Genomic DNA, 25,581 nt, shown 5'->3' on the forward strand with positions numbered 1-25,581 from the left:
AATTTCTGTCGAATGTAGAGTAAAAGACGCATGTAATTAAAACAATTTCATGGTCATTATGTTAAAACGCTGCAAAATCTTGCTGTAGTAAATGCTATTGGGAGGGTGGCGCTATCTGTTAAAAAAATTAAAACTTGTTTTATTTATGTTGGTTGTAGTTTAGGTTATGTGCTTTCAACTCATGGTCAATTCGTATTATCTTATGCGTTAAATTTGGCAGTCTTTTTTATCTCCAGCACTTATAAATTGTAATGTCTCAGAGATTCGACATATTTATGACTGTTTATGTTCTAAATATCGTACAGTTGGAGCCGTATGTTGATTAAATACATTTAACCTTCCCAATGACAAATTTTTGTAAATATTGGCAAAAATAGTTTCTCAATAGTACGTGAAATTTTTTTTCAAGAAAATGGCAGATAATAAAGGAAATCATATAACTTCTAATGCGCAAAGTAAGTAATACTATTTGTATTTTAATGAGATTTTAGTAGTTCTTTAAAGCGTCTATCAGGCCTGTGATATTGTTACTATTTGAATATTCTAAAAGTGTCGTGCAATGCTTCTATCCCAATAAACTTTTGTGCCTAGTGTACATCTAATTTTCTGTTTTAATCTATTTCATTTCTTTAAAATTTAATGGTTCCAGTGTTTTTAATTTTTGATGATTGTCATTCAACTGCGATAATAGAAAATTTGTGTCGGATTTATTTCAGCCTTATTCAAAACAATGTTTTAATCGGTTTTTGCTATGAATGAATTATAAGGCATTTCATTATTAGCTGGAACTTATCTCACTATTATATGAATTCTGAGATTGTCTACAAGACTAACAATTTGTTTTAACCAACAGTGGTGAAGATCTTATATTTTGTCATTAACTTGAGAAGGTTAGGTACATTATTTTTCCAAGATTATTTCCATAAACTGCTATTTTGTCTGTACTGAAACTTTTTGTCCAAAAATTTTATTGTTTTTTTCAAATTGTTTACCAGCGCATCTAAACTATATTTTTAAAAGTAGTTGGTAGCAGAGTAGATAAGTAAAACTGCTTATAAAAATTTTTATTATAGCTTCTTAAACTTGGTCAATATATCTGTACAATTGTGTTCTCTTAAAATAGTTCAATTATGAGCTTTTTTAAAACTATTACAATCTTGATATGCTCTTATTTTAGGGCTGAAGTAAATTCAACTTGTGGGTATCAAGGATCCCATTGAATTAGAATATAATCTTTGCAATGTAAAATTATGTAATATAAATATAGTTTATTTTATTCGTTGTAGCACGCATTTTTATATTGTTTCTGACCAGTTTCGGATTTTCGTCCGTCATCAGAGGTGAAATGTATCTATTAAGGGCAGAGAATCGCCAAATTTAAACCGGCCAAAAGTGTTATGTTCATGCAATTGTGCGACTGATTATATGAACACAGCCGACTCATCCACATATTCTATAATGTTAATGTACGAGGGTAAACATTCACCCGTAAATTCAAGATAAAATATGTAAAAATATAGAAGTAATAAAAGTCCGTGTAAATAATTTGTTCTTATGAAGAAAGCTAACGTCTGTTTAGCAGGGCAATTGTACACTTAAAGAAGCGGGCATAAATCCATAAGAATACAAATCGAGAACAGTTGTAAAATAAATCACATTTTTCAATTAAAAAATAAATTAGTGAAGGCCTACCTTCTGCAAGGGGGTTGGTTGTCGGCAGACGCTTTAATATTAGTCTGAACGAATCTCTGCAGTATTTTTTTCTTCTTTTTTTTCCTTTTTCCTGGCATCAGTTTGCACTATTAGCCAGAATAGAACTGCAGTAATAGAACAGAAGGTAGAGAGGATCCAACTGAGAATCCAGATGTCCACATTTTGATAAACTATGCCAAAGAAACTTTAAACACGTACAGAAAGCTGGTTAAACATTTTAAAAAAATCTTCGATAAGATGATCTCCATGATTCCGTAGCCAAGTGATGATTCGATGGACGATCATTGGAAAAAAAAATCAGTTTTTAAGAATTTGTAATGTTATTTGCTTATTGATATCATTTCAAGGAATAGAAAAGCGGTTTTCTTTAGTTTTTAAGAAATTATTTTAGCTGGATTAAGGTTATTTGTGACGCAGATATGGCTTTGAATAGAATAGAATAGCTTTATTGGACGAATATTTATACAAACTTAGATTCAATATAAAGCTACTGAAAAACAAAAATCATTTTCAGCTTGGTAAATTACCGTCAGCCTAGAATTGCTAGTATATTTACATAACTGAGAAAATAAAAAAAATAATAATAAAAAAAAATAGGCAAAATTCAACTAAAACATAATATTTCTTCTGATTTACAATTGATATGTTTTTAGCTGTTGTATTCAGCTATGAGAAAAGCCCGATATTTATAAGCGGTGATATGGTGATAAAATAACTGCTTCCATCCTCCACCATTCAACAGGAATATAACTTCGGAAAGAGTCAGATACTTTTCCCCCAGCCACTTTACTCTATATTCGGTCAGGACTGGACAGACACCTAGTGATATAAATCCTCCTGTTCGTCTCTATTACACAGAGAGATATATTTATAATATAAATATTATATTCAATTATTTCCTGTGCGAGGATTCTCGGCAATCTCTTATTCGGCATTGCAAACACAGATATGGCTTTGATTACAGTTAATCTTTTCATATAAGCTTTGAAATTTTTTAATTAATTAAAATCATTGTCTTTTCTTGAAAGCCAAACATGCCCTAATAATCTAGATAACCAATGAACTTGCGTAATAAGTTGTAGGCGATTATAGTAATTTTTCTAACAAAGTTGACAAATTAAATAGTCATTTAAGGCATTGCATTTGACTTTTAATAATGTCTCTCCCATGTATTTTTAGCCACCAACATAGCAACAATGTATGGAGATAATACCTTTGGCTTTAGCTTGTTTTAAATGAGCGGTATTGTCCTGTGGCTGCCGGAGCATAGTCAGACATGACTTTACTATTTTTTTTTGCATCAAAAAATTATTTTAGTGCATTAAATATGTACCATCTTTGATATTAGTTTTCAAATAATTGGAATGGAAAATTCTTGGCAAACGTTTGTTCTTGCAAAAAGGGATCTAGCTGTTACCTCATGGCTGCGCAGCGTTTTATAAAATTACTGGTTCTTTTAAGTTACGGGAGTGGTAGGCTTTGTGTGTGTACAGAATGTTCAGTATAAGAAGTATCTGTGGTCCAAAGTTGCTTTCAAAGTTTTTTCTCGCATTGTACTTGGTTTTGAAGTTTTGAACAGGCGTGTAGAATGACGTAACCGATTCGCCTTTGCCGTGAGGAAGAAGTGCATGTTTGTTGTGCACTTTATCCCAATAAAACCTGGCAGTTTTCCTCTAAAACATGCCGGACGGCCTTTTTCCGTTCCCATTTTTGGAGAGAAAAACGTTTTTTCGAAAAGCAACTTTTGATCAACACTCGAAACACCGTCATAGTGTTCTTTTGCAATTTATTTCCCGTGCTTTCATAAATGTCTAATCTGTTCTTCAAAGTACCAGGCGACATTCGTACAGTTCAATCGTCAATCCATGAAGAATTTTCAGCACTCTGGGGGAGTTCTTATCTTTATTTGGTCAAAGATGGTTTTCTCACCTTCTAATATTATTAAATATTTAACTCCTTTACAGGATTGTTCTGTTCGGATAACCATCCTTCAAAGTAGGTTCTGAATTTAAAATTAAAATTCTTCCAGATTAGTCAATATTTTTCTTATGTCTGCTGAACAACCGTTTGAACTTTTTAACAGTCAGATCATAGCGATTGAAAAGGATGTTTTACATATAGGGTTAACTCCGAGATTCCTCTTCGACTATCTTGCAATGACTTCTTAGGGCAATATACCAATTAAGTCGGCAACACACTTCGTTCTGGCAGTTCCAGAAATTTTAACTGTCTTAATGGCTTAATTTTTCTCAAAAAATATCTTTCTGTTTATCCAAATTTGGTGGTTATTTTATTAAAATGCAAAATTTTATTACGTCAAAATAAAGCAAGTTTGTTTTTATAAATTTTTCAAAAATCTGTAAATTACTAGGGTTAGCAAAACAAAACCTTAGTAATAGACCTGATATCGACCACTAGTTGGATACCGCAATACAGTAAAGTAAATATTATACAGTATAAAACTAATTTCACGTTATTACTAAGAACAAAAATCAAGATGTGTATTAATGCATAATATTACAAGAGGATGATGTTCTTGATTTGCTTATAGCACAGGGTTGGTTTAAACAAAAGTTATAGTGGTGATAACGACCTTATGTTCAGGGCGGCCGGCATATCTAAATAAATTCTACAATTAATTGTACTCTTACAACAGAACTGGAATGTCTAAGGAAAAGTAAATCTCATTTCAATAATTGGAAAAAAAATTAAAAAAAGATCATTGTAGCGACGCACGAATTTATAAATTTATAGCTCAGCAGATCCTCAAGAGAACGGATACTTTCTAATCTCTCTTTAAAAGTAAATTTTTATTTTATATATTTTATTTATTCTTCTTAGAATACGGAAATCTGCTGAGAAGAGGTTTTTTCCCCCTCAACAAATCAAAGAATGGTATCAGCAATGATCATCAGCTTGCAAATCAACAATGAGTCTGTGTGGAAATACCTTAAAAATTATTAAAAATTTTGAATTTTATTTAAAAACGGTCATTTCTGTTCAGATATTCCATTATTGTCATTAAATAACGTGAAATATATATATATTATTATAATTTATATATAATTAAATTGTCTTACTATTAATTTATTTTTAATATAAGGTAAATAAACCATTACATAGGCTGCATCATTTAAATCCAAATGTTTAAAATTAACATATTTTTGATAGATGAAAGGCGAAGGCAGCTGAAATTAAACTTCTCTACTAATTCTGGTAATTCAATTCCTGGTCCTTCTTCAGTATTTCAACAACAAATGTAAGTTCCTTTAATTAAACACTGCATTATCTTATTTATTAAAATCTTTAACTAAATATAATTGCTTAACTCTTATAGATTTAGATCTAATATTGTTCCACTTCCCACGAATTCATATAATATGGAAGATAGAGATAGAAGAGTAAGAGCACCACAAAGAAGTAGCAATGAAGTAACAGAAAGGACACGGTTAGTAAACAAAATGTAGTTTTTTAATTCCTTATTAAACGTAAAACCTTTTTTTCATAAATTATTATCTTTGGGTTTTTAAAAAGTTTTTAATATTAACTTAATTTAAGGTACCCCGGATTTTTTTTCGGGGCATTGCGGGTTTTCGGACAGTGTTCTATCGATAAAGGCAACACTCCCTGGGCAGCTTTGCTTGTCACTCCTAGGAAGAGGAAATATGATAAATATACCCTTACTTCCGTGTGGGAGTCCAGTACACTTGCTCTGTACCTCTTAATATCGCACTTTTTAAATGTAATTGTTCGGAATTTTAATTTTTGGGATATGAAAATTGTATCACGCATTGTAATAAGGTCGATGTTATAACTGATAACGGCTTTGATTGGTGCACCTTTAAACCAAGTATTAAACCCATTGGTTATTACTTCAGTAATTTTGTGTAAGGTTTGAGGAATACATTTCTCTTAAACGTATCGAACGGAGCAATTTGAAACGAATAGTGACTATAAAAGTAATAAATATATTATATATAATATATATAACTATGTTAAATTCTCTTTAAATTTCGACTTGGTTTTTAGAAATAATATTGAATATTAACATATTATTCATATTACCTTAGAAAAATGTTTCAACTATTTTCAATCATTTACGGTTATAAAAAATTCTTCTGTTGGAAAAATGCTTATTCTAGTTTTTAGAACATCTTAAAAGATGACTTATTTATTACAGAATCAAATTATTATTAAAACATAAATGTACTACTAAAAAATTACCTTATACCATCTTGGGTTTTTTAATTTCTGATTTTACTTTCTTTTTTTTTTTAATTCCCGTTTTATTGTTTGAAATAGTTTTTTATTTTTGATTAATAATAATATAATATAATAATAATAATAAAGTCTTTATTAAATTATCACACAGATTAAACAAAATACAAATTTTCTGGCGACGGACATACTGATGGTCATGTTTATTTTTGATTATTTCATTTCCCTTCGAGTAACTGATGCCATCATCTAATCTGTTTTATGCTTTGTTTCTCGTTTTATAGGTAAAAACTCGGGCAACAAAAGTGTGAACGTCCTTTTGATTTCCTAGTTTGCTCTCTCTGTTATCTCTCAATAATGTGTTGATTTTCTTCAGGAAAATTGTTCCTGAAATTGATGATCAGGAACCCTTATACTTTCAACTTATGCTTAAATCAGCCTGAGGAAAGATCTATGCGATTTTTGAACGGAAAGAAATAAACCCATCTTGATCTAAAATTTAGCACGATTTTGCACTTTGATTTTAGCACTTTTTTTTTTAAAAAAAAACTTTCATCGACCCATTTTAAAACTTAATAGAAATTCTACACTGGTATTGATTTGGAAAATTGGAAAAATTATGAAATTCAAGCTTAGTCTAGGGTGACCTTTTTTTTTTTTTGGATAAGCTTGCAATAACACTTTATAAATTTTCTACGGTGCCCACCACATCAAAAGTAACAAGCATCTGCCTACATCATATGGCCCCTAGCAGCTCACGACCTTTCAAGCCGCATGCTCAGTTAAAATATAACACTTCTTCAAAATATTAATGGATTAGTGTTCATGTCTTTAATAAAAAATAGATTAGAGCTGGCCTAGTCTCTCGTTGAGAAAACTATGATTCTGTGCGTTTGGCTGAACTAAGGGCATCCTTAACTTGGAGTTGTCTTGCAACTGACTACGTTTGACTTACTCAGTTACTAAGCGTATTTTCTTAACTTGCAAGAATATGACTCCTATTTTAATGGAAAACGGAAAAGTTCGTCAACTGAACGCAAGACAACACACTTCAAACGGCCTCAGTAATCGAAGATTTGATTTGAATTTCTAGCGTACCCAGCCCAGAAGCCTAGTTTCTGGTACCGTTAGAAGTGCATCGAATTATTACTGTCAGATCGGTGTAATCCGCTTAGTAGGCGGTTGCCTGGTTAGGATTAAATGGCTTTTGTCCCTTCAAAAATAAAAATCTTCTCTAATTATCCACTATCAAAGTGATTGCTATGTGTTATTATAAACGAATAGAATAATTGACATAAAGTGAATGCTTCATAAATTTTAAAATTGTATAAAGCGAACATATATATAATAAACATGTAGTCATGGATAAATTACAAAGTTAGTAAAGAAAATGTTGAAAAGCAAATTTAAAAAAGAAGTATTTTTACGGTCAAATTACGATTAATTTTGCAGTTTATTTATTGCAAAACGTTTTCACATTCCAAAAATTCGTGTTTCAAAGAGGAGGTCAGGAAAGGGATAAAGAACCAGAAGACTATGTATATATGCCATTTTCGAACACTAATGCTTCTTGCTTTACAGACTTCACGTAATTGTTGCAATTTTTTAGGTATTGAAATAATTTATCTAAAGCGATGTTTTCTCAATATTTATCTTTCTTTTTTTTTTTTTAAAAAAAATAATGAATTACAAAGTTCAGAATATAAAGAGTATCTGTAATTTTTTTATAATCTGCCTAATTTTCAGTTTTCGCCACCCAGAACGTTCTAAGTTAAGGTCAGTTAATAAGTTTCTGTGCAGTTTTTGAGTGCTGTGATTTACATAAACTAACATTATGTTAACTTTCAGTTGCATGTTTTTTTTTTTCATTTCTTATAGTTTAAACATTAAAATTAGTTTTTTCGTTAGTTTTCACTCGTTTTTACATGTAAGTTAACATTCCTGTTTTAATGAAAATCGTTTAGGGTGTAATAAAAGTAAGATAAAAAATTTATTCTATTGAAATATATCCGATTTATCTATATTTATCTCAAACATAATTCTTAAGTTTGAAATATCCGGTAGTGTATGTACAATAGTATCCAAGTGTGCTAAAATTTGAGTTTTTCTGGTGATTATTTTTTATTTTAATTGATTGGCGCTTCCAGTTCTCACTGAACCTTCAAAGTACAGTTTTGGTGATAAATCATTTTTGACCAACTGCAATACTTTAACTTTCCAGGAAACAAAAGAAGAGAAATTTGATAGCGCCTTTTACTGTGTTACAGAACAAAATTTAATGTTGACGTTACATATTTTCTTCATGTACATCAGAACCTATTTTTTTCTTCAGCGGATTCTTAAATGTTATAAGATTAATGTTGAGTAGAGAATATTATTAGTACTGGGGCTAAATTATTTATTTTAATTGCAGTTCAGAAATTATAAAAGTATTTTTTTGAAAAATCGTTTTACTGTTCTATTTGATCATTTACTGTCTTCTGAATGACTACAGCTTTCCACAAACTCTCTTTTCCAGAATGATATTGGTTTGAACTTTTTTAACCTTGTAGAGAAAGACTGTTTATACATGCAATAAATTTTTATTTTTTGCTAGAATTATTTAAATTATTCTTTTGTTTCCAAATTAACTATTATTTTAATGATTAAATTAGATCAGTTTACTGATTGCATTATTTATTAATTTTTTTCCAGTTCCTAATTATTTTTACTTTCTTCGTGCACTAATTGATTTTAAAGTTGTAGTTTTCTTCTGAGGTGCATGTAGTAACATCCGTAAAGAGACGTTTTAGGTACATCAATAATGATACCGGCATCACGGTGTAGCTTCTGAATGTATAAAAAAAATGAAAAGTATATAGGACTTCATATAGAACACATTGCTTTGCAATTGTAATAAAGAGAACAACTTAAATTTTATTGGTTAAATAATTGTTTACTAAAGTTTGCAAGTGAGCCATCTTTTCTTTATTCTTAGATTGTATTTTAGTTACTTATCTAAATATTGCTTTACACATTTTAAATTACACTAATTTAAATTACAACGGTCTTTAAAGAAAAATCGGGCGGGTGAGAAAATATAGAACAGTATTAGTCTGAATCACTCACACTCCTTTCTCTTACAACAGTTAAATACTTAAATTTTTTTTGAAAAATACAGTTTGTACTAAAAACCAGTTGATTTAAACTTGGTAAAAGTTCACTTAAAAAGTGGCACTTCTGATTGACTGATTTTGTCCATAAGCTAGCTTAATATCAGGTTTCTTTTAGACGTTGGTGGACCCCAAACCACTTTCAATTTTATTTTTTGTTTTTGAGTTATGTTGCGTATATACTACACACACACACAAAATCACTTGAAAAAAAATATTTTTGGGATTCAGGCGACCCCCAAACAGATGTTTTCGAATTGGAAAATTTTCTCTTTGGAAAAATTAAAACCGATTAAAGTTTACTGTTATTATCATACATCATTTTGTATGGAAGTCTCTACAAAACGGGTAAAACAATCCATAGCTTAGTGACGCAGTCTGTAACAAGAAGAACCCATTTATTGCCCATTAGATTTATATTTTTTCATAATTAAAAATGTAAGAATTTTTATCCATTGCTGCCATTTTGTTTTAAATTAGTGCCGAATTATAATAAATTGAACTGTCAATTTCTTTCTTGCAATTACAATGTACAGCTGTAGTTATACATCGATGTATTAAATATACATTTAAAAAAATGTATATTAAATATACATTTACTTTAATTTTAATTGTGTTTTGACTACAATCTTTCATCTAACGCGACACTCAATAAAATATATGTTTCTAAAACATACAAATTAAAAAGTGGCAATTTGTAACAGATTTTAAAATTCTTGGTGTTATTAGACTTGGACATCCAAAGAGATTCCAAGTGCATAGAAGATTTTATACGTCTGAAAGACTTAATAAAGTTGACGTGGGGCTAATTACAAAAGAACAAATTAGTAGAACAACAAGCGATCCTCACATTAGATATCTTTTATGGTTTCATTTACAAATAAATATCAGATTTATGGAGAATACGAGGAGCTTTAATATATCAAAAAATGAAGAACATAAACTTTAGATTTGGTACTACAGTTTTTTGCTTTAATATTTTGTATTTTCTTGTTTTAAAATAAGGAATGATTTTTTCGCTACCTCTTTTTGTGTGTGTTTTATATTATTTTTTCCCTGGTCTCATAATTATTTCATATAATGTATATATGTTTAATTATTATTGTTTTAGAGAAAGATTTAGAATGTGCCAAAACTTACATTCTACTGGAACTTTGCAAGTATCATCTGAGCAGGTAATGAACAAGAGATGAATTATTAATTTTATTGTATGTTCTGTAGTTTTAGTTCAGGCAAAAAGTTGTGCTCTAAACGTTGTTGCGCGTACTAGATTTGAAGCCAGGAAATATATTTCGGATTTTAGAGGTGATAAATACGATTTTGCTTGTATTAAATCTGTTATTCAATAAACTAATAATAGGTATATGTCAGATATGAATAAGATTAATTTGTGAGGTTTGGTAAGAATTCTACTTCTATTCGCCTCTGTCCATGAAACTAAGCTGTAGATGGACGTAAATCCGTCCTAAAATAAAAGTATATTGGTACGTTCTTTAACCTATACATTCTGTTATTTTACTTCTTTTTTTTTAAATTTTAAGGATTGGGTGAGTTTAGAGAATAGGTTTTTGATTTTGTGGAATACCTCCGGAAATTGTTCCAAAATGTTCATTTTAATTTGAAAAGCTAAAAATTCAAACATATATGATGAACTATCAATTTTTATTCATTTGTTCACAAAAAAAATTCTTTGTGGAGGTACTAGATTCAGCTCTAAAATTGAAACTAATTACTTCCTGCTTCGATAGGAAATGTATTAACTACTAGTTCTATAAAAACTGAAGCCCTGAATTGTATCTGGTCCTCATCAGTGTCAATTAAAGAACTAAATCTTCAGTAAAGCTAGGCGCATGTTGAATAGCAGATGTCTCGTTTGACGATCTGACACTAGCTCGATGACTTGCTCTTGCCCTTTGCGTCGCGAAGTGCTTATTGCAGTGAAGTTTAAGTACGCGGCATGCATCAAGCTATGCTATCATTATAACTGTGATTGCATCAAAGTAATGTTATTATTAAAAAGGGATACTGGAGGGATGAAAAAAAGTATAGTAATGTTTGTTAGGAAGGTGAAGTTTTTTCATTCGAGATTTACTCCAACTACTGATCATTTATTTTGGACCTAGCTGGTCAGTTAACATTTCTACATAAGTTTATCATATTAATACTTTAATAAAAACCAAGGCCAGGACTGGGACACGAACTTTTTATCCATCGCAAAGACTACCTTAGCGACCGTTGCCCCTAAACTCTTGGCTACCCTAGTGCCGTTATATTCCTGATTAAAAGAAGTAGTACAAGTAGAAAAATATCAAGCATTTTAAGATTATGATTCGTATTGGAAAATATGTTGAATGTTATTTTAAATAGTATTTTAGAAAAAGAGTGTACATTACATAATAGTTAACTGTACAATTTATTGGGTATTATTATTATTATTATTTTAATGATTTAAGGCGCGTCAACATCTCAGGTTATTGGCGCCCGGAGCTTTTTCAGTGCATTGCTGGCCTCCGGACAGTGTTCTCTCGTTACAGACAACACTGTCCATCACCGGACAGTGAGCTGTAAGAAGCTCCTAGGAAGAGAAAATCTAAGGGTCAGCAGCTGGATTCGAACCCGGGACCTCCGCGTGGGAGTCCAGTACGCTAACTGCATAGCTAATCCCTTCCCTTATATTATTATTATTATTAATAATACCCAAATATTTATTCAAAATAAAAAAAATTAGTTGTGAAACCCATATTTTATTTTTTTTTAAACTGAGTTTCCATATTCTGTACATTAGCTATTATTAAGCAAGTCTAATTATTATTTACTTTCATTCTATGTATTTATTTTTTATTTTTTGTTTTGTTTCAAAGGTGTATCGGTTTACTTCTGACGATTTACAAGATTTGGGAGAAATTGGTCGAGGTGGATTCGGAACCGTAAACAAAATGGTTCACAACCAAAGTAGTACTTATATGGCTGTGAAGGTTTAAATATTTTGTTATTCTTATAAAAATATTGATTTTATTCATTCAACAAACTCGTGTTTTTTTTTAAGAAACGAATGATATTCTGAGTAAACAAAAATTACTAATTAGGTGACTTTATAAACATAACTTCTTTCGGGAATTAAAGAGAAAGTTTATTCTAGGCGCGTTTGAAAAGGATTCCCCTAAACTTGACAAAAAAAAAAATTAATTACATTTTGATGAAAAAATGAAAACTCTTTTACTTCACATAAATTAGGTAATTTAACTAAGCTTCCTTTGCACTTCTGAAGGGAAGATCCCGACTAAATAAAACAAAAAAAATAAGGTAAAAGTACATAATGTGTTGAACCAGTGTAAAAGGTGGTAGCCGCTTAAATTTTCTCCAAAACATAATGAAAAATAAATTAATAATGTGGAAATCTTTCTATTATAATCCAAGAAAATGACGACTCTGAAATGAATCATTCTCGTGTTATGATTTAACAGCACAAATATATATTGTGACCAGCTCCTCCTGGAAGATTGTAGGTTTCGAAATGTTACACTTCGGTTTAGTACCGAAATTGGCTCCCACTCCTTTCTGTTCATTCCCTGGGCGCCACTGATTCACTTTTCATTCATACACAGTACATACTTTGCCTGGACAGGACAGGATATGTGTTAATATGCTGATTTCGCGATAACCATTCGAAATTTTAACAGCTTTTTCGGCATACTGAATCAATTAAAGTTATGTGAAGATCGCTAACTAATAACGACTGACTGAATCTTCAAATCAATTAAAATTTGTTCTTATATTTGTTTCTTATTTTATGGATATTTTAATTCATTATGCTTGAGCTGTACTAATTTTTAAGATAGTTCTTCCTACATAGCGGGCCGCGGGTCGGCCACCCCTGATCTAGTGTAAAGAAAATCTTAAAGTTTTCTTTGATTTTTGCATCATTCCATTTGATATTGATTAATAATTGTTCATAATTTAACAGAGAATCCGTTCAACTGTTGATGAAAAAGAGCAAAAACAACTGTTGATGGACCTAGATGTCGTCATGAAATCTAATGATTGTTCTTATATTGTAAAATTTTATGGAGCATTGTTCAAAGAGGTTAGAACTGAATACATTAAATGTGCTAAAATACTCGAAGGATAGTTTCACACATCTTATATTTTGTATTTTTAAATTTGTAATCATGAAATCATTTCTAGGGAGATTGTTGGATTTGTATGGAACTAATGGATACATCGTTGGATAAGTTTTATAAGTATATTTATGATCACTTACATGCTAGAATCCCTGAAGAAATTTTAGGGAAAATATCTGTAGCTGTTAGTATAAATCTTAATTTGAACTGTTCTCATCTTGAAAAATAATTTCATAATGAATTTATAATTTATATTTATTTTTTAGACGGTACGGGCTTTGAATTATTTAAAAGAGAAGCTGAAGATAATTCATCGTGATGTAAAACCAAGTAATATTCTATTAGATAGAGGAGGAAATATAAAGTTATGTGATTTCGGAATATCCGGGCAGTTAGTTGATTCCATAGCCAAGACGAGGGACGCAGGATGCAGGCCGTACATGGCTGTAAGACATATTTTTATATTTAATTATTTTTAATTGACTTTTTATGTTCATCGTGCTAAAACCCGTGATAGTACCTTCCCTCGTAAATAAGTTCTTTTCTACATGTAACTTTCTGCTGCTCTTTAATTCCTGAGGCGAGTACCCACAAGATTTCTCCGTCGTTGGCAACACCATCTAGCCACCTGAGCTCCCTCTAGAGTTCTTCCAACTATATTGCCTCCTGGCACTAATTTCATCGGTAATCTAACCGCTACATCATTTTTTCCGGACAGTCCATTCTTCTTTCTCCTTCTCCCTAAATTGTTTTCTTTCACAAGATCCAGGATTTTTTGAAGAATTTGCTGTTCAAATACAAAGAAATTCTTTCTAATTGATTTCATAATGGTCCAAGTTTGTTATGGATATGTAAGAATGAGGTCGAGCGTCTTAAAGAACCTAATTTTAGTTCACAAGACGTACTAGGATAGTAAGGAGAGGATAGTAAGACACTGACTTCTCTTTATTACCTAATTGCGGCTTATCATAATCCCTTTCTTTAAACTTGTTTTGATTTCCTTCCGGAGCAAAAGTTTGGTTCACCAACTTTATCAGATACATTGACTTGTTCGAGTTTTAGTCTCTCATAATCCGAATTGATTAAGGATAGTTTCTCCTTGATATACCGCTATTGAACTCCTCCATATTATCAGTTTGTCAACATTTAAAAATGGAGTCGATTTAGAAGATTATTCCAAAGCTGATTACAATTAAAGAAATTATGTAAATGATGACCGAAAAAAGTATTTATCTTGCATTTGAACAGTATCTTACCCCAGTTCAGAAATTGTAAAATGTTTTAATGTTGTTATGCTCATTTAAGCAATTTTAGCAATATATGTATTGTGATTATATATATATATAAATGTGATTGTTATATAGGTATATATATATACAGGGTGACCAGAGTTATATGCTCCACCCACTTTTTTTTTAACGGCGGGAAATTTCGAAAAAATAAAAAACACGTATTTAATCATTTTTAGTCTAGTTTATTTTCAGTGATTGACCCATTTTTTTAAACCCCTGTATCTCGAGATACAACATCCAACTTTTGTTTTTCAAATGGGACGTTATATATTTTTTTGCATATTTTTGTAGTATTTTAGCTCCTAAAAAAACAAAAAAAAAAATTTTTGAAATCGGTTAGGTTTTTCAAAAGTTGTGGTAATTTAAAATATGAAAAACAAATTTCAGTTTATTGTCGAAATTACGTTATTTTTTTAAAAGAATCTGTTCAAACTGAGCACAATCAACGGATAGGCAAGTCAAAACTCTGGACTCGCACGCTCTGCTTGTAGCAGCAGTTATGGTGGCGAAGTCAAGATCTAGGCAGGCTAGAGTTATTCGACGTTCAGATTGTTTTTTCTACCAACGGTTGGTGTGGAGTTTTAGGAAATCAACTAATTGACCCATACTTCTGCAGAGAGAACTTAACTGGTGCAAGGTATCGAACTTTTTTTTAAGAGACATTTTGCCAGTTCTGCTTGAAGATGTTCATCTACAACGTCGGCTAGATATGTATTTTCAACAAGATGGTTGCCCAGCACATAATGCGAGAGTGGTTGGAGGTTACCTGGATAGAAATTTCCATGGAAAGTGCTTAGGGACTCATTGTCCTACCCAATGGCCACCTCGATCTCCTGACTTAACCCAAATGGACTATTTTTTGTGGGGATACCTAAAAAATAAAGTGTACAGTAACCTTAATCCCGTAGCTTCAGTCGATGATCTTAAACGTCGAATAACTCTTAGCCTGCCTAGATCTTGACTTCGCCACCATAAGTGCTGCTACAAGCAAAGCGTGGGAGTCCAGAATTTTGGCTTGCCTATCCGTTGATTGTGCCCAGTTTGAACAGATTCTTTAAAAAAAATTACGTAATTTTGACAATAAACTGAAATTTATTTTTTTTAGGAGCTCAAATACTATAAAAATATGCAAAAAAAATTATAACGTTCCAATTGAAAAAACAAAGTTTGATGCTGTATCTCGAGACACAGGGGTTTAAAAAAATGGGTCAACCACTGAAAATAACTAGACTAAAAATGATTAAATACGTGTTTTCTATTTTTTCGAAATTTCCCGCCGTTAAAAAAAAAGTGGGTGGAGCATATAACTCTGGTCACCTTGTATATAATTATTATAATGTAATGTACATAAATTTATAATTTCAATACTTCTCTCTACATTTTGTATACTACACTTATGATAATAATTTCATTTTTCAAAATCATTGTGATAGCCGGAGAGAATAGATCCTCAAAGAGGAAAAGGTGGATATGATGTGCGTTCGGATGTATGGTCATTAGGAATTACGCTTATGGAAGTGGCAACCGGCAAGTTTCCATATCCTAAATGGAATTGTGTGTTTGATCAGCTTCTTCAAGTTGTCAATGGTAATGCTCCTACACTAAGGCATAACTACCATCAATTTGAATTTTCACAGAAATTTATATCCTTTGTGGACACTTGGTAAGGTTTATTTTTTGTATTATTGTTTCTATTTGATAAATTTTATAAATATACTTTGGCTTTTAATATTAAAACCTTACTCAAAAATATTCATTATGAAAAAAGGTAAAAAAAGGTGCTGAAATGCCAAAAAAAGATTTTCATTAGAATAAAAGCGATGGAGTATGATTAGATCATAAGACTTAGGTCAAGCTTCGAGTTACGAGATAAATTTTAGATCCGGAAGCCGACTTCAATCAATTGGAATTTAAAATTAAATGTTATGTTAATTTGCATTTTAAATTAAGAAATAGCGGTTTTTGAATGTATAAAAAATAGAACCTTACTTTGTGCAGTTGCACTTATTATTCGGGCACATTTCCAGGAATTCGGTTTTCTATTTGCACCGAATATACTGACCTTTAAAACATCAATATCTCACGTAAAGAGAGATCTTTAAACTATTATATCATGCCGTTGACTGCACAACTCGATTAACTCTCAAACAAAGCGCTTGGTTCAGCAGTAGCTTTTTATATTTGTAATAAATTTCCAAATAATAAAGTTTAATACTACTAAACAGCAAAATTTTTGGGGGTCATCGAATAATAAATAATTTATTTCAGAAGCCATTTTGACTTAGTTACTCTGTGTTCTAATATAAATAATTGCAATAATACAACTCCAATTCAGTAATAGGCGCTAAATGATGAGGTAAATTTATTTGAATTTATATTATAAACGGAATTTTGAAAAAACAAAGTATGTACATAATTTCAACGCATTTCTCCACTTTTTGTTTTATGTAGTTAATCGAGTTGTGCAGTGAACGAACGGATCAAATATGTGTCATTTATTTGTTTTGTGTTTTATTTTAGCTTGATCAAAGAAGAAAATCAACGACCTAAATATAACAGACTTTTAGTACATCCATTTATTATACAAAGTGAAACTTCAAACGTGAATACATCTCAATATTTTAGTGAAATTTTAGATAACATGTTAGATAATGGGACAATATATACCATGGATATTCCATGATTATATTTTTCTCACCAATTGCTTTTTCTACGCTGTTCTTAATGTGAGTAAAAATATGTTAACTTTATTGGAGCATTGTTAATTGACTTTGTATTGCTCAACTAGTTGATTTGGGAAACATTTATTAACATTTCTAAGAAACATTCTTCTCGATTGTTAAATTTTGTACCCTTTTTTGTAAATATTTGTGATGTGCATTTTTTGTTATCTTTACAATTCTGTAAATATCATTATATTACAGTTTTATTATTTAAAAAAGAAAAAATTATAGTAGCCATAATAAACTGTTTAGGAATAGGAGAAAAAAATTATTATTTTAAACATCTTATTTTATTAAGCATTTTTAATATAAAAATGTATTCCTTATTTTTTTCTATCAATTGTATACCCCAGTTTGAAATATTTTAAATCAAAGGAAATATTATTATAATGAAAGTTAATTTTTTTAATGTAGGTAATATGTATATATATATTTGTGATAGAGTTGTAAACATAATTTTCCATTATTCAATTTTAAATCATATTTGATTCAGTATAAAGTTTTTGGTGTGTAAGTTTGGTGCCTAAGTGTTTATTATGTTTTTTTTTTTAATCTATTCTCGCTCTTTAATGTTTATTAAGGTGCAAATATTTTAAGTGCTTTACCTTTGAAGATCTAGTAGAAGATTGTAAACGTGCATCTAAAGGGATTTTTAATAGATAAAAACTATGTAATTGGATCTAAAATTTAAAATCCTTACCAAGTTTAGTGACTTATTACCCAATTTTTTTAAATTTCTGCTTATGTTCTTAATGTTTCACTTATGCTATAGAAACTATATTGAACCTTTTTTCAAAATTTTTTCCATATCTTCGAAGTAGTAAATAATGATAAAGTATATAAACGTGTATTTACTTTTTTATGGCCATATGTTATCACATTTTTATGTTTATATCTGTTATCACATTTTTATGTTTTTATCTACGGATACTGCCCCCTTTTAATTTTCATGTAAGAATAAGATTGTTCATAAATTTTTAACTGATATCATAATTATATAAGTATTGTTAAATAAATCGTTAGATCCATACAATCTTCTTACGGAGAGCCAGTCATAAGTGCCTACGGTGGAACGATCAGTTGACTGATTTTTCGAAAAACATGAAATCATCCAACTCGTGACCTTAACTTTCAAACATGTCTAAAAGTTTTAAGAATCTTCCGGAATTTGAAAATTGCACATCTGATCAGGATCTTTGATCCAGATTTTTATTTTCTCCTCATTTCCAATTTTTTCACAAATCAGGTATTTTTCCCTTAATTCTGGAAATATTTTCCTATCTTTTCCTATGAAAAGAAGTTTATTTACTATTGCCCTTTGATTCAGTTTTCGAAATCTCCAATTTTTTCAGGCGGCACCAATTGGTTTGCGGACGGGGAGCGGAAGCTTATACTTCACTTTAATGTTTTCAAACAAATAAAAGTATTCGTATGGCTGGATTCGAACTGGGGATCTCCCAGTTACTGGTCCGCATTAATAACCACTACACTGAACCCGCCCCCTTGTCTCGGTGCAAGCCGATATTTTCTGTCCACACCTGAGCATTTACTGTCAAGGCTCAGTATAGCTATAAATGTTTATGTATACATAATATTTATTATATTTTAATCAATTATTAAATAACTTTACTTGTTCCATCCAATTTCAATTAATTTTTTCAAAATAGTTACAGACTTTTCTATTTTTTTAAGAGAGTGAGGGCAAAAAAGGTTTTGTTTTTATTTTTTTATAAAACCTTTATTCTTACTGATAGTTACTTCTAATATTTAAGAACAATGTAGCAAAATGACTACATCAATTGAGCATGAAATCATTAGCTAGCTCTAAACTAGCCTGTTACTTTTTTCCTTTAATAAGTACTCTCTCCATTGAGAAGATACTTAATTTTCATAATGGTTTCGTCTATTGTATGCATATGATAGTAGTGATGATCCACCATTTCTGAGTTGAAAGAAGATTTGACCCAGCAGTAATCGCGATACTGGCTTGAGAAATGGAGGTTTGGTTGGATGCTAGCTAAGTTGGACTCGTAGTGAATCCACAAACCTACAGTAATTAAGAGAACTTATGGTTGTTACTCCATTTTGACCATGTATATTAAAATATCCAACCAAAACATTAATTTTCATTTTTCAGCCTTTTCCCGATCCCTTAACTTATTAATATCTAACTAAATTCTCTTTTTACTGAAATATTTGTTCTGAATAGCTAACCTAGGTTAGGAATTGGAAAGATTATCTATTAACTAACTACAAATGTTTGTGCCTTTTATAAAATTTTTAATTTCATTAAGATAAAATTAGAGGCAAATATTTTGTATGTTTGTTAAGATGCCTCATTTGGCAATAATTTTTATTCGTCCAAGTTTTTGACATAATTGTTTTTAAAGTTAAAATTGTTTACCTGGGATGGTCAATATTGTAAAAATTTATATTTTTAGACAATAAAAGATTCGTTATTCTCTTTCTTATGAAAAAAAACGAAAATCGATGTTAAAATTAAAGAATTATTCGAGACGTTTGGGCATATGGTGAGTGAAATGTTCGTGATACATTTTAAGCTTAATCAACTTTACCAAATTAATAAGTTATAATGAAACTTTGAAGTTTACATAACTGTATTTTAAAGTTGCCACTACTTATTTGATACATTAATTGATTCTTATTAAAATTTTAATTTACATGTCAGATGTCAAACGATCTTTTGATCGCCCCAGATCCTTCGCCTGCTGTAGTAATCTCTGTCCCCCATAGCTAGCAGAGTCCATCCAGATGATTTCGCTTCCTTCTTCTTTTGAAAAAGCGCCTTCCATTTATTATTACTGGCTCCTATAATTTTCTTCTTCTAAATCCTAAAAGAATTTCCAAGTCTAATACAGCAATGTAAATTAGTAGAAGTTAGTATAACATTATCTCATTAGATTTTTATAACCCGTTCTCTTAATCTGTATCAGGCTGGCGTTTACCAATATTCAGATATGTTACCAAATAAAGGGCAGAAATCAACCAAATATTTATTGAAATTTCTAATTTACCAAGGTTATTAATATCGTTTGTAATTGCATTGCAATGAGTTTGAATTTCAATCAATGTAATTCGAAACATTTTTTTTTTATATACTTTCGGATTAACCAGGAAACTAAACAGCCGATGCTTCAAATCCGGCCTTGCTATTTTTAGATTTTCTCTTCCTTGGAGCTTTAGCAACTCTCGTTCCGGCGATGGACAATGTTGCTTGTAGTGAAAAAAACTGTTTAGCAGCAGTACATCGAAAATGCTCCAGGCGTCAGACGTTAGACGCTCTTAAATAAATAATATATATATATATATATATATATTTTTAAACATAGACATATTTCTTAGAATTTCAAAGATTCAAAGATGACAGATTTTTGGGTAAAAAAACTTTTTAAAATAAACTGAAGAAAAAAATAGTTGTTAATGGTGAGAAACTCCATCTTAGGAGAGTGGCTCCAGATAACAACAGTATTTTAAAAGAACTGCCCTACTCAGTTTCTATTGAGCTTAGATTTCTAGGGAGACATTGGATAGCTCTGTTAGTAACAAACATAAACCCGTTTAGAGGCAGAAAGCAAATTACGATTGCCATTTAAGTGTTTTTAAGAAGTAGCTTTTTCTAAACCATCATTACTTTGAAAATGGTTAATTTACAAAACATAGAAATCTGTTTTTTAATTTTTCTCCAAATTATGGAAAGTCGAACTTGGGTTATCGTGGACACCTAACGTTTACTCAAAATCACCGAACAATTTGTAACATCCTATATTGAAACATTTGAGATGTGTAACTCAAAATATATTTTAAAATGTACACACACATATGTGTGAGAATTCGTATATAAACCAGAAACAGAAACTTAAAATGTGTACATTTATATTATATCTTGTGATAAATTAGAGTTGCAATATTCCAATTCAGGTACGTAAGCCTACATTACCTTGAAGTTATTTTTATTTTTTGTTTTAAATAGCTCTAGTCTTTACAATTACCATTGTATTTGTACATATATAAATATGTTAGAAATAAATGAGGAATCTTTTTTGTGTATGAATTGAAAAAGAAATAATATAAAACGAATGACAATCATTTGGTTGGATTTTGTAAAATGTACATAATTAGTGTATGGATAAACAGAATTGTGATTTGTTACAAGTTGGTCAAGTTAATAAAAAAAAAAATATATATATATATATAAATATGAGCTAATTATTATCAAAAATAGTATTTATATAATGTAATTAAAAACAAGAGAAAATATATATTACAAATAAATATTAACATGAACGTTGCTTTTTATATGATATAAATGTTAAAGTTTGAGTGATAGAAAAGAAAATCGTTACTGAAATTGTGCTATGAACTTTTTATTGCTTTGTAAAAAGAATAAGTACTCATCCCTTTTTATTTAATAATAACCAAATTTGGCATTTCAAACAAAAAAAATATTTTTATTGCATAACTAAAAATTCTTTTAGAATTTTTGGAGAAGAATCAAATCATCATTTTAAAACTCAGGGTCACAGCGCTTCTATAAATTTACAAATCACAGTTCAAAAACTAGAAACAGAAACTTAAAATGTACCACCTACTTGAGTTTTTTAGACGAAAATTTTTAGATGCCTTTGTGTAAAGTTAAATGTTTAAAACAGGAAATAAAAATTGAATTTAATAATATTGTTTTTATTTTTACTACCTCTGACTAGTAAATGGAAAGTTTCAAAGGAAATATTTTAGTGCGAAAAGCCAATTTTAGAAAATGGATACAAGAAAGATTAGTTCGCTCTTTTCACTTTTTATTTTCTTTCATTTCAGTGAAAACCTTTTCTTTGAAAGAAAAAATAATTGGTTACTTACATGAAACAGTAGTTATTTTTACTTCATTATTTGAATTGCGTTCTTATTTGTATTTTGAATATTAAGTAAAGATGAAAGATGAAAACAGAAGTAAAAATGCACATGTTAATTTTAATTTTAAAAATAAACATGTAGCCTTTCAGTTGAAGACGTGGCCCACAAAGCTAAGATGTATTGTGATGCTGAGTTCGCGATTCTCGGTCTGGGCCGTGAATTTTTTTGATAATAAGAGACAAAGTAAAAAAGTATGTTTGCTCCGTTCACGACACCTGATCGGAGTTGAAGAGACCTAAAGCCCGCCTGAAAAATTACTTTACGTGCGACAATTATAATTTTTAGATAAATGCCTAAAATCTTAGAACCAAGAAAAGATTGAAACCTATGTACAAAAAGAAATTATATATATTGATGTTACTACTACACTACGTTAAAGAACCTTTAAGTCAAGAGAATAAGTTACTGCAAAGTCAGGACTTTCTAGAAATGTTGGATGTTCGCTCCCGGTTGATTAAAATCTGTTCTGACCAACAACTTTCGACCAGATCCAAGGATATGAAAAAATAATGATATTACTAATTCAAGCAGTTATTTTTTTTAAAAAAAATTAAAATTAATTTAAATTATTCATTCTAAAATTATTATTCTAATTGTAATAATAAAAAAGGGAATGGATTAGCTAGCTAGTTTACGAATAATGGATTCCAATGCGGAGATCCCGGGCTCGCATCCAGGTGCTGACCCTTATATCTCTCTTCCTAGGAACTTATTCCAGCGTCTGTGACGAAAGAACACCGTGTGGAGGGCGGCTGTTGGCTGAAAAAAGCTCCGTACGTACTAGCTTTTTAAAATAATACAAATAAGTTTTTCAAAAGTACTTCATTACTTTAAAAGTAATGTCAAGTTAGTGAACTCCATTTTATTTGTTTTTTTGCTTTCTCTTTCTTCTAGTTATCTGCAATGGTGTAGACTTCGGATTTCAGCTAACTAGAAACATCTGTTTTGAGGAAATTGGCGCCTATAGCCTTTTTAATGCATTACCAGCCTTCGGACAAAGAGCGATAAGATGTTTGCAAGAAGAGAAAATCTACGAGCAGAATAAATACCATTAGATTACATAGATACATAACATAAACACTCTTAGTTACAATTCTTCCTCTGTTCTATGTTCCTTTCATCGTAAGATGAAGAGAAATATCCCACCAAAAGATGTTAAGAGGACAGTGGTATAAATTATTCTTACAAGCGCTCTCTCGAAAATTGGGCAGTTTTTTTGAGTTTGAGTTGAATTTGAAAAGTTTATTTATTATTTAAAAACAGTTATACAAATATATATTCAAAAGGAAGTTTCAGGCTGCAGTGCCTATTATACTCTCTACAACCATGATTTTTACTTTGATAAATTGTCCAGACTTAATATAAGGCAAAAAAACAAAAAAAAAAACCTTATTTATTGTTACACTGTAGCAGAAATCCTACGCAGTAAAACTAGACGACATAAAACAGAGTTAAATAGGAGGATATGTTTTATCCTTTTGTGCTTATATTTTTTATAACAAAGTGAATTTAAAGGGCAGTTTTTTTTAAGAACCATGTAAAAGTAACGGATATATAGTATATAATTTTATACAATTATTGATCAGAAAATATGCAAAAAAAAAATTATTCTAAGAAAGGGTTAATTCCAACATTAGAAATTTAAGTAGCTTCTTTAAGAAACATAGTTGTATCAATAAACATGTATTATAGTTGTATCAATGTAAATTTATCAATAAAAAAAAAAATTCAAAGTATTCAAAACTTAGAATGAGCTGGGCGCATTATACACTACTGGACTCTATGCGAAACTACACACATGTTAAGATGGCCTTTAATAAGGTGAACCCTTGGAAAATTTTATGCTTCTTTTGTGCTGATTAGTTGTGCTAATCCGGATTTTGTTGCTCAAGTCTTCTAGCAGCCAATCGTACTTAATTAAAAGTGGGTGCGTTGCTTATATCGATACATATGTTATATTGCTTCGCTTTCTAATCTCTTCTTCTGTTCATTAACTAAATTAGTTGCTCTACTCGTGCACACTTTGTAGCGTCAGATTGTTCTAGGTATTCCTTACTATCGATGTATACCGGTATTACAATCTTTTTATTAACAGCGAGATTCACTACTTTATGTATCCAAAATGCTCTCCGTGCTCTATTGTCTTCTCTTTAGTTAAACAAGCTAGTTTCTTATATCGTTACTACAGGCTGTTTATGGGCAATCAAAAAGCTCGAACGTTAATCAGTTGTACTCGAATAGAAATCTGGTGTGAACACACACACTACATTTTAAGTAATTCTAGAAAGTTTTTTCTACTTTCTACTAAAAGTTGGCTTTAGTACAGTTTTAATATTTCTTTGTCGGCTGGTGAATACCATACCAGTAAGAGAGTTCAAAAAACCAACACAATGTTCGTAGGTATAAAAACCCTAAAACATAGTGGGTGAGTATTAAAACCCCCACACAATGTGAATGAGGGCAAGAACCCAATACAATGTGAGTGAGCACAATTCGTAGCAACATAAAATTCAAAAATCATGAAATATTTGTCCTAAAAGTTATAAAAAAAAAAAAAAGAGAACAGAATAGAACCTCTCCTTAAATTCATTTTCATGAAGGGAATTGGAACGTAAGTGATCGGACTCTACCTGAAAAAGAAACTATCCAAGGGATTAAGAAATCCAGTCAAGCAATTTTCTTTGTACTCGACATTTTAGGAACATAATTCAGTTCTCAATAATATTACTTAGTTGAAAATATTAGTGCTAATTTCAATCATAATTTTTTAATTATTTTTCCAAGCTTTCGAACTAGAGTCTTGGTCATCTTCAGGGCTGTGGAACATTCTTGACAGTGATAGATCATAAAGTTCATTATATTTGGAATAAAACAGTTTACAAAAAAATATGAATTACCTCATACTTCTAGACAATTATAGTATTTTTATAAATGTTTTAGACCAAATTACTGTACATTATAATCTGTCACTGTCAAATATTTTACAGAGCTCTGCAATTTTTCTATTTTTTGGAACAATGATTCAGTCACCCAAATTTTTGAAAAATATCATACAATTACCTAGGTGCTCAGGGCCGGCAACAGCACCCGGCTTACCCGAGCAAGTGCCGGGGCCCACATCGCTTCTAGTGACTCCCGGCACTTGCCGCCCTCCCACCGAGTGGAAGACCCAGAAGGAGTGATTAAATCGAATCAAAAAGTTGAATCAACAAAGTACAAGGTGCAAGGTTTTAAACAGAATGACTGCCAAAGAAAACGACGGCTAAGCTTAAGAATAGTGGCCTGTTTAATTGGATCGTTTTTTTTACTGTACAATTTTTAATCTAGTTGGCTGTTGCCACATGATTTCCTCTACAAAGTGTCCCGCTGAAGCCCAAAGGCCCACAAAAACCTGGGGCCGGCCCTAATAATCAGGGTTGCCTGAATTATTGTG

At 30.6% G+C, this 25,581-nt stretch overlaps 1 protein-coding gene and 1 long non-coding RNA gene across 3 annotated transcripts in view; one reads left to right on the top strand and one right to left on the bottom strand.

The window, feature by feature from the left end:
* Positions 1–21,912, top strand: LOC141449635 (dual specificity mitogen-activated protein kinase kinase 4-like). Of its 2 annotated transcripts, XM_074119231.1 has the most exons (11): positions 1–455; positions 4,885–4,972; positions 5,051–5,161; positions 7,678–7,707; positions 10,195–10,258; positions 11,945–12,058; positions 13,048–13,167; positions 13,269–13,388; positions 13,471–13,650; positions 15,930–16,159; positions 17,017–21,912. In XM_074119231.1, the coding sequence occupies exons 1-11, from the start codon at positions 413–415 to the stop codon at positions 17,177–17,179; spliced, it is 1,263 nt and encodes a 420-aa protein (XP_073975332.1). In that variant the 5' UTR covers positions 1–412; the 3' UTR covers positions 17,180–21,912. The 2 variants fall into 2 exon arrangements, with proteins under 2 accessions (XP_073975332.1, XP_073975333.1); XM_074119232.1 differs by lacking the exon at positions 7,678–7,707.
* Positions 19,932–25,581, bottom strand: part of LOC141449643 (uncharacterized) — a 19,719-nt gene continuing 14,069 nt past the window's right edge. Inside the window, exon 3 of the long non-coding RNA XR_012455628.1 lies at positions 19,932–20,071. This is a non-coding gene — a long non-coding RNA (uncharacterized lncRNA). The remainder of the gene's footprint in view (positions 20,072–25,581) is intronic.

Source organism: Rhodnius prolixus, unplaced genomic scaffold (genome assembly GCF_049639745.1).
Source record: "Rhodnius prolixus isolate KJV_2025 unplaced genomic scaffold, Rpr scaffold_2, whole genome shotgun sequence".
Lineage (NCBI taxonomy): Eukaryota > Metazoa > Arthropoda > Insecta > Hemiptera > Reduviidae > Rhodnius > Rhodnius prolixus.

Bases quoted from the DNA above. Each gene is read 5' to 3' on its own strand.
- LOC141449635 (XM_074119231.1), top strand. From the start codon at position 413: ATGGCAGATAATAAAGGAAATCATATAACTTCTAATGCGCAAA. The intron at 4,973-5,050 runs GTAAGTTCCTTT...TAACTCTTATAG, and splicing joins TCAGTATTTCAACAACAAAT to ATTTAGATCTAATATTGTTC. The intron at 5,162-7,677 runs GTTAGTAAACAA...CCTAATTTTCAG, and splicing joins GAAGTAACAGAAAGGACACG to TTTTCGCCACCCAGAACGTT.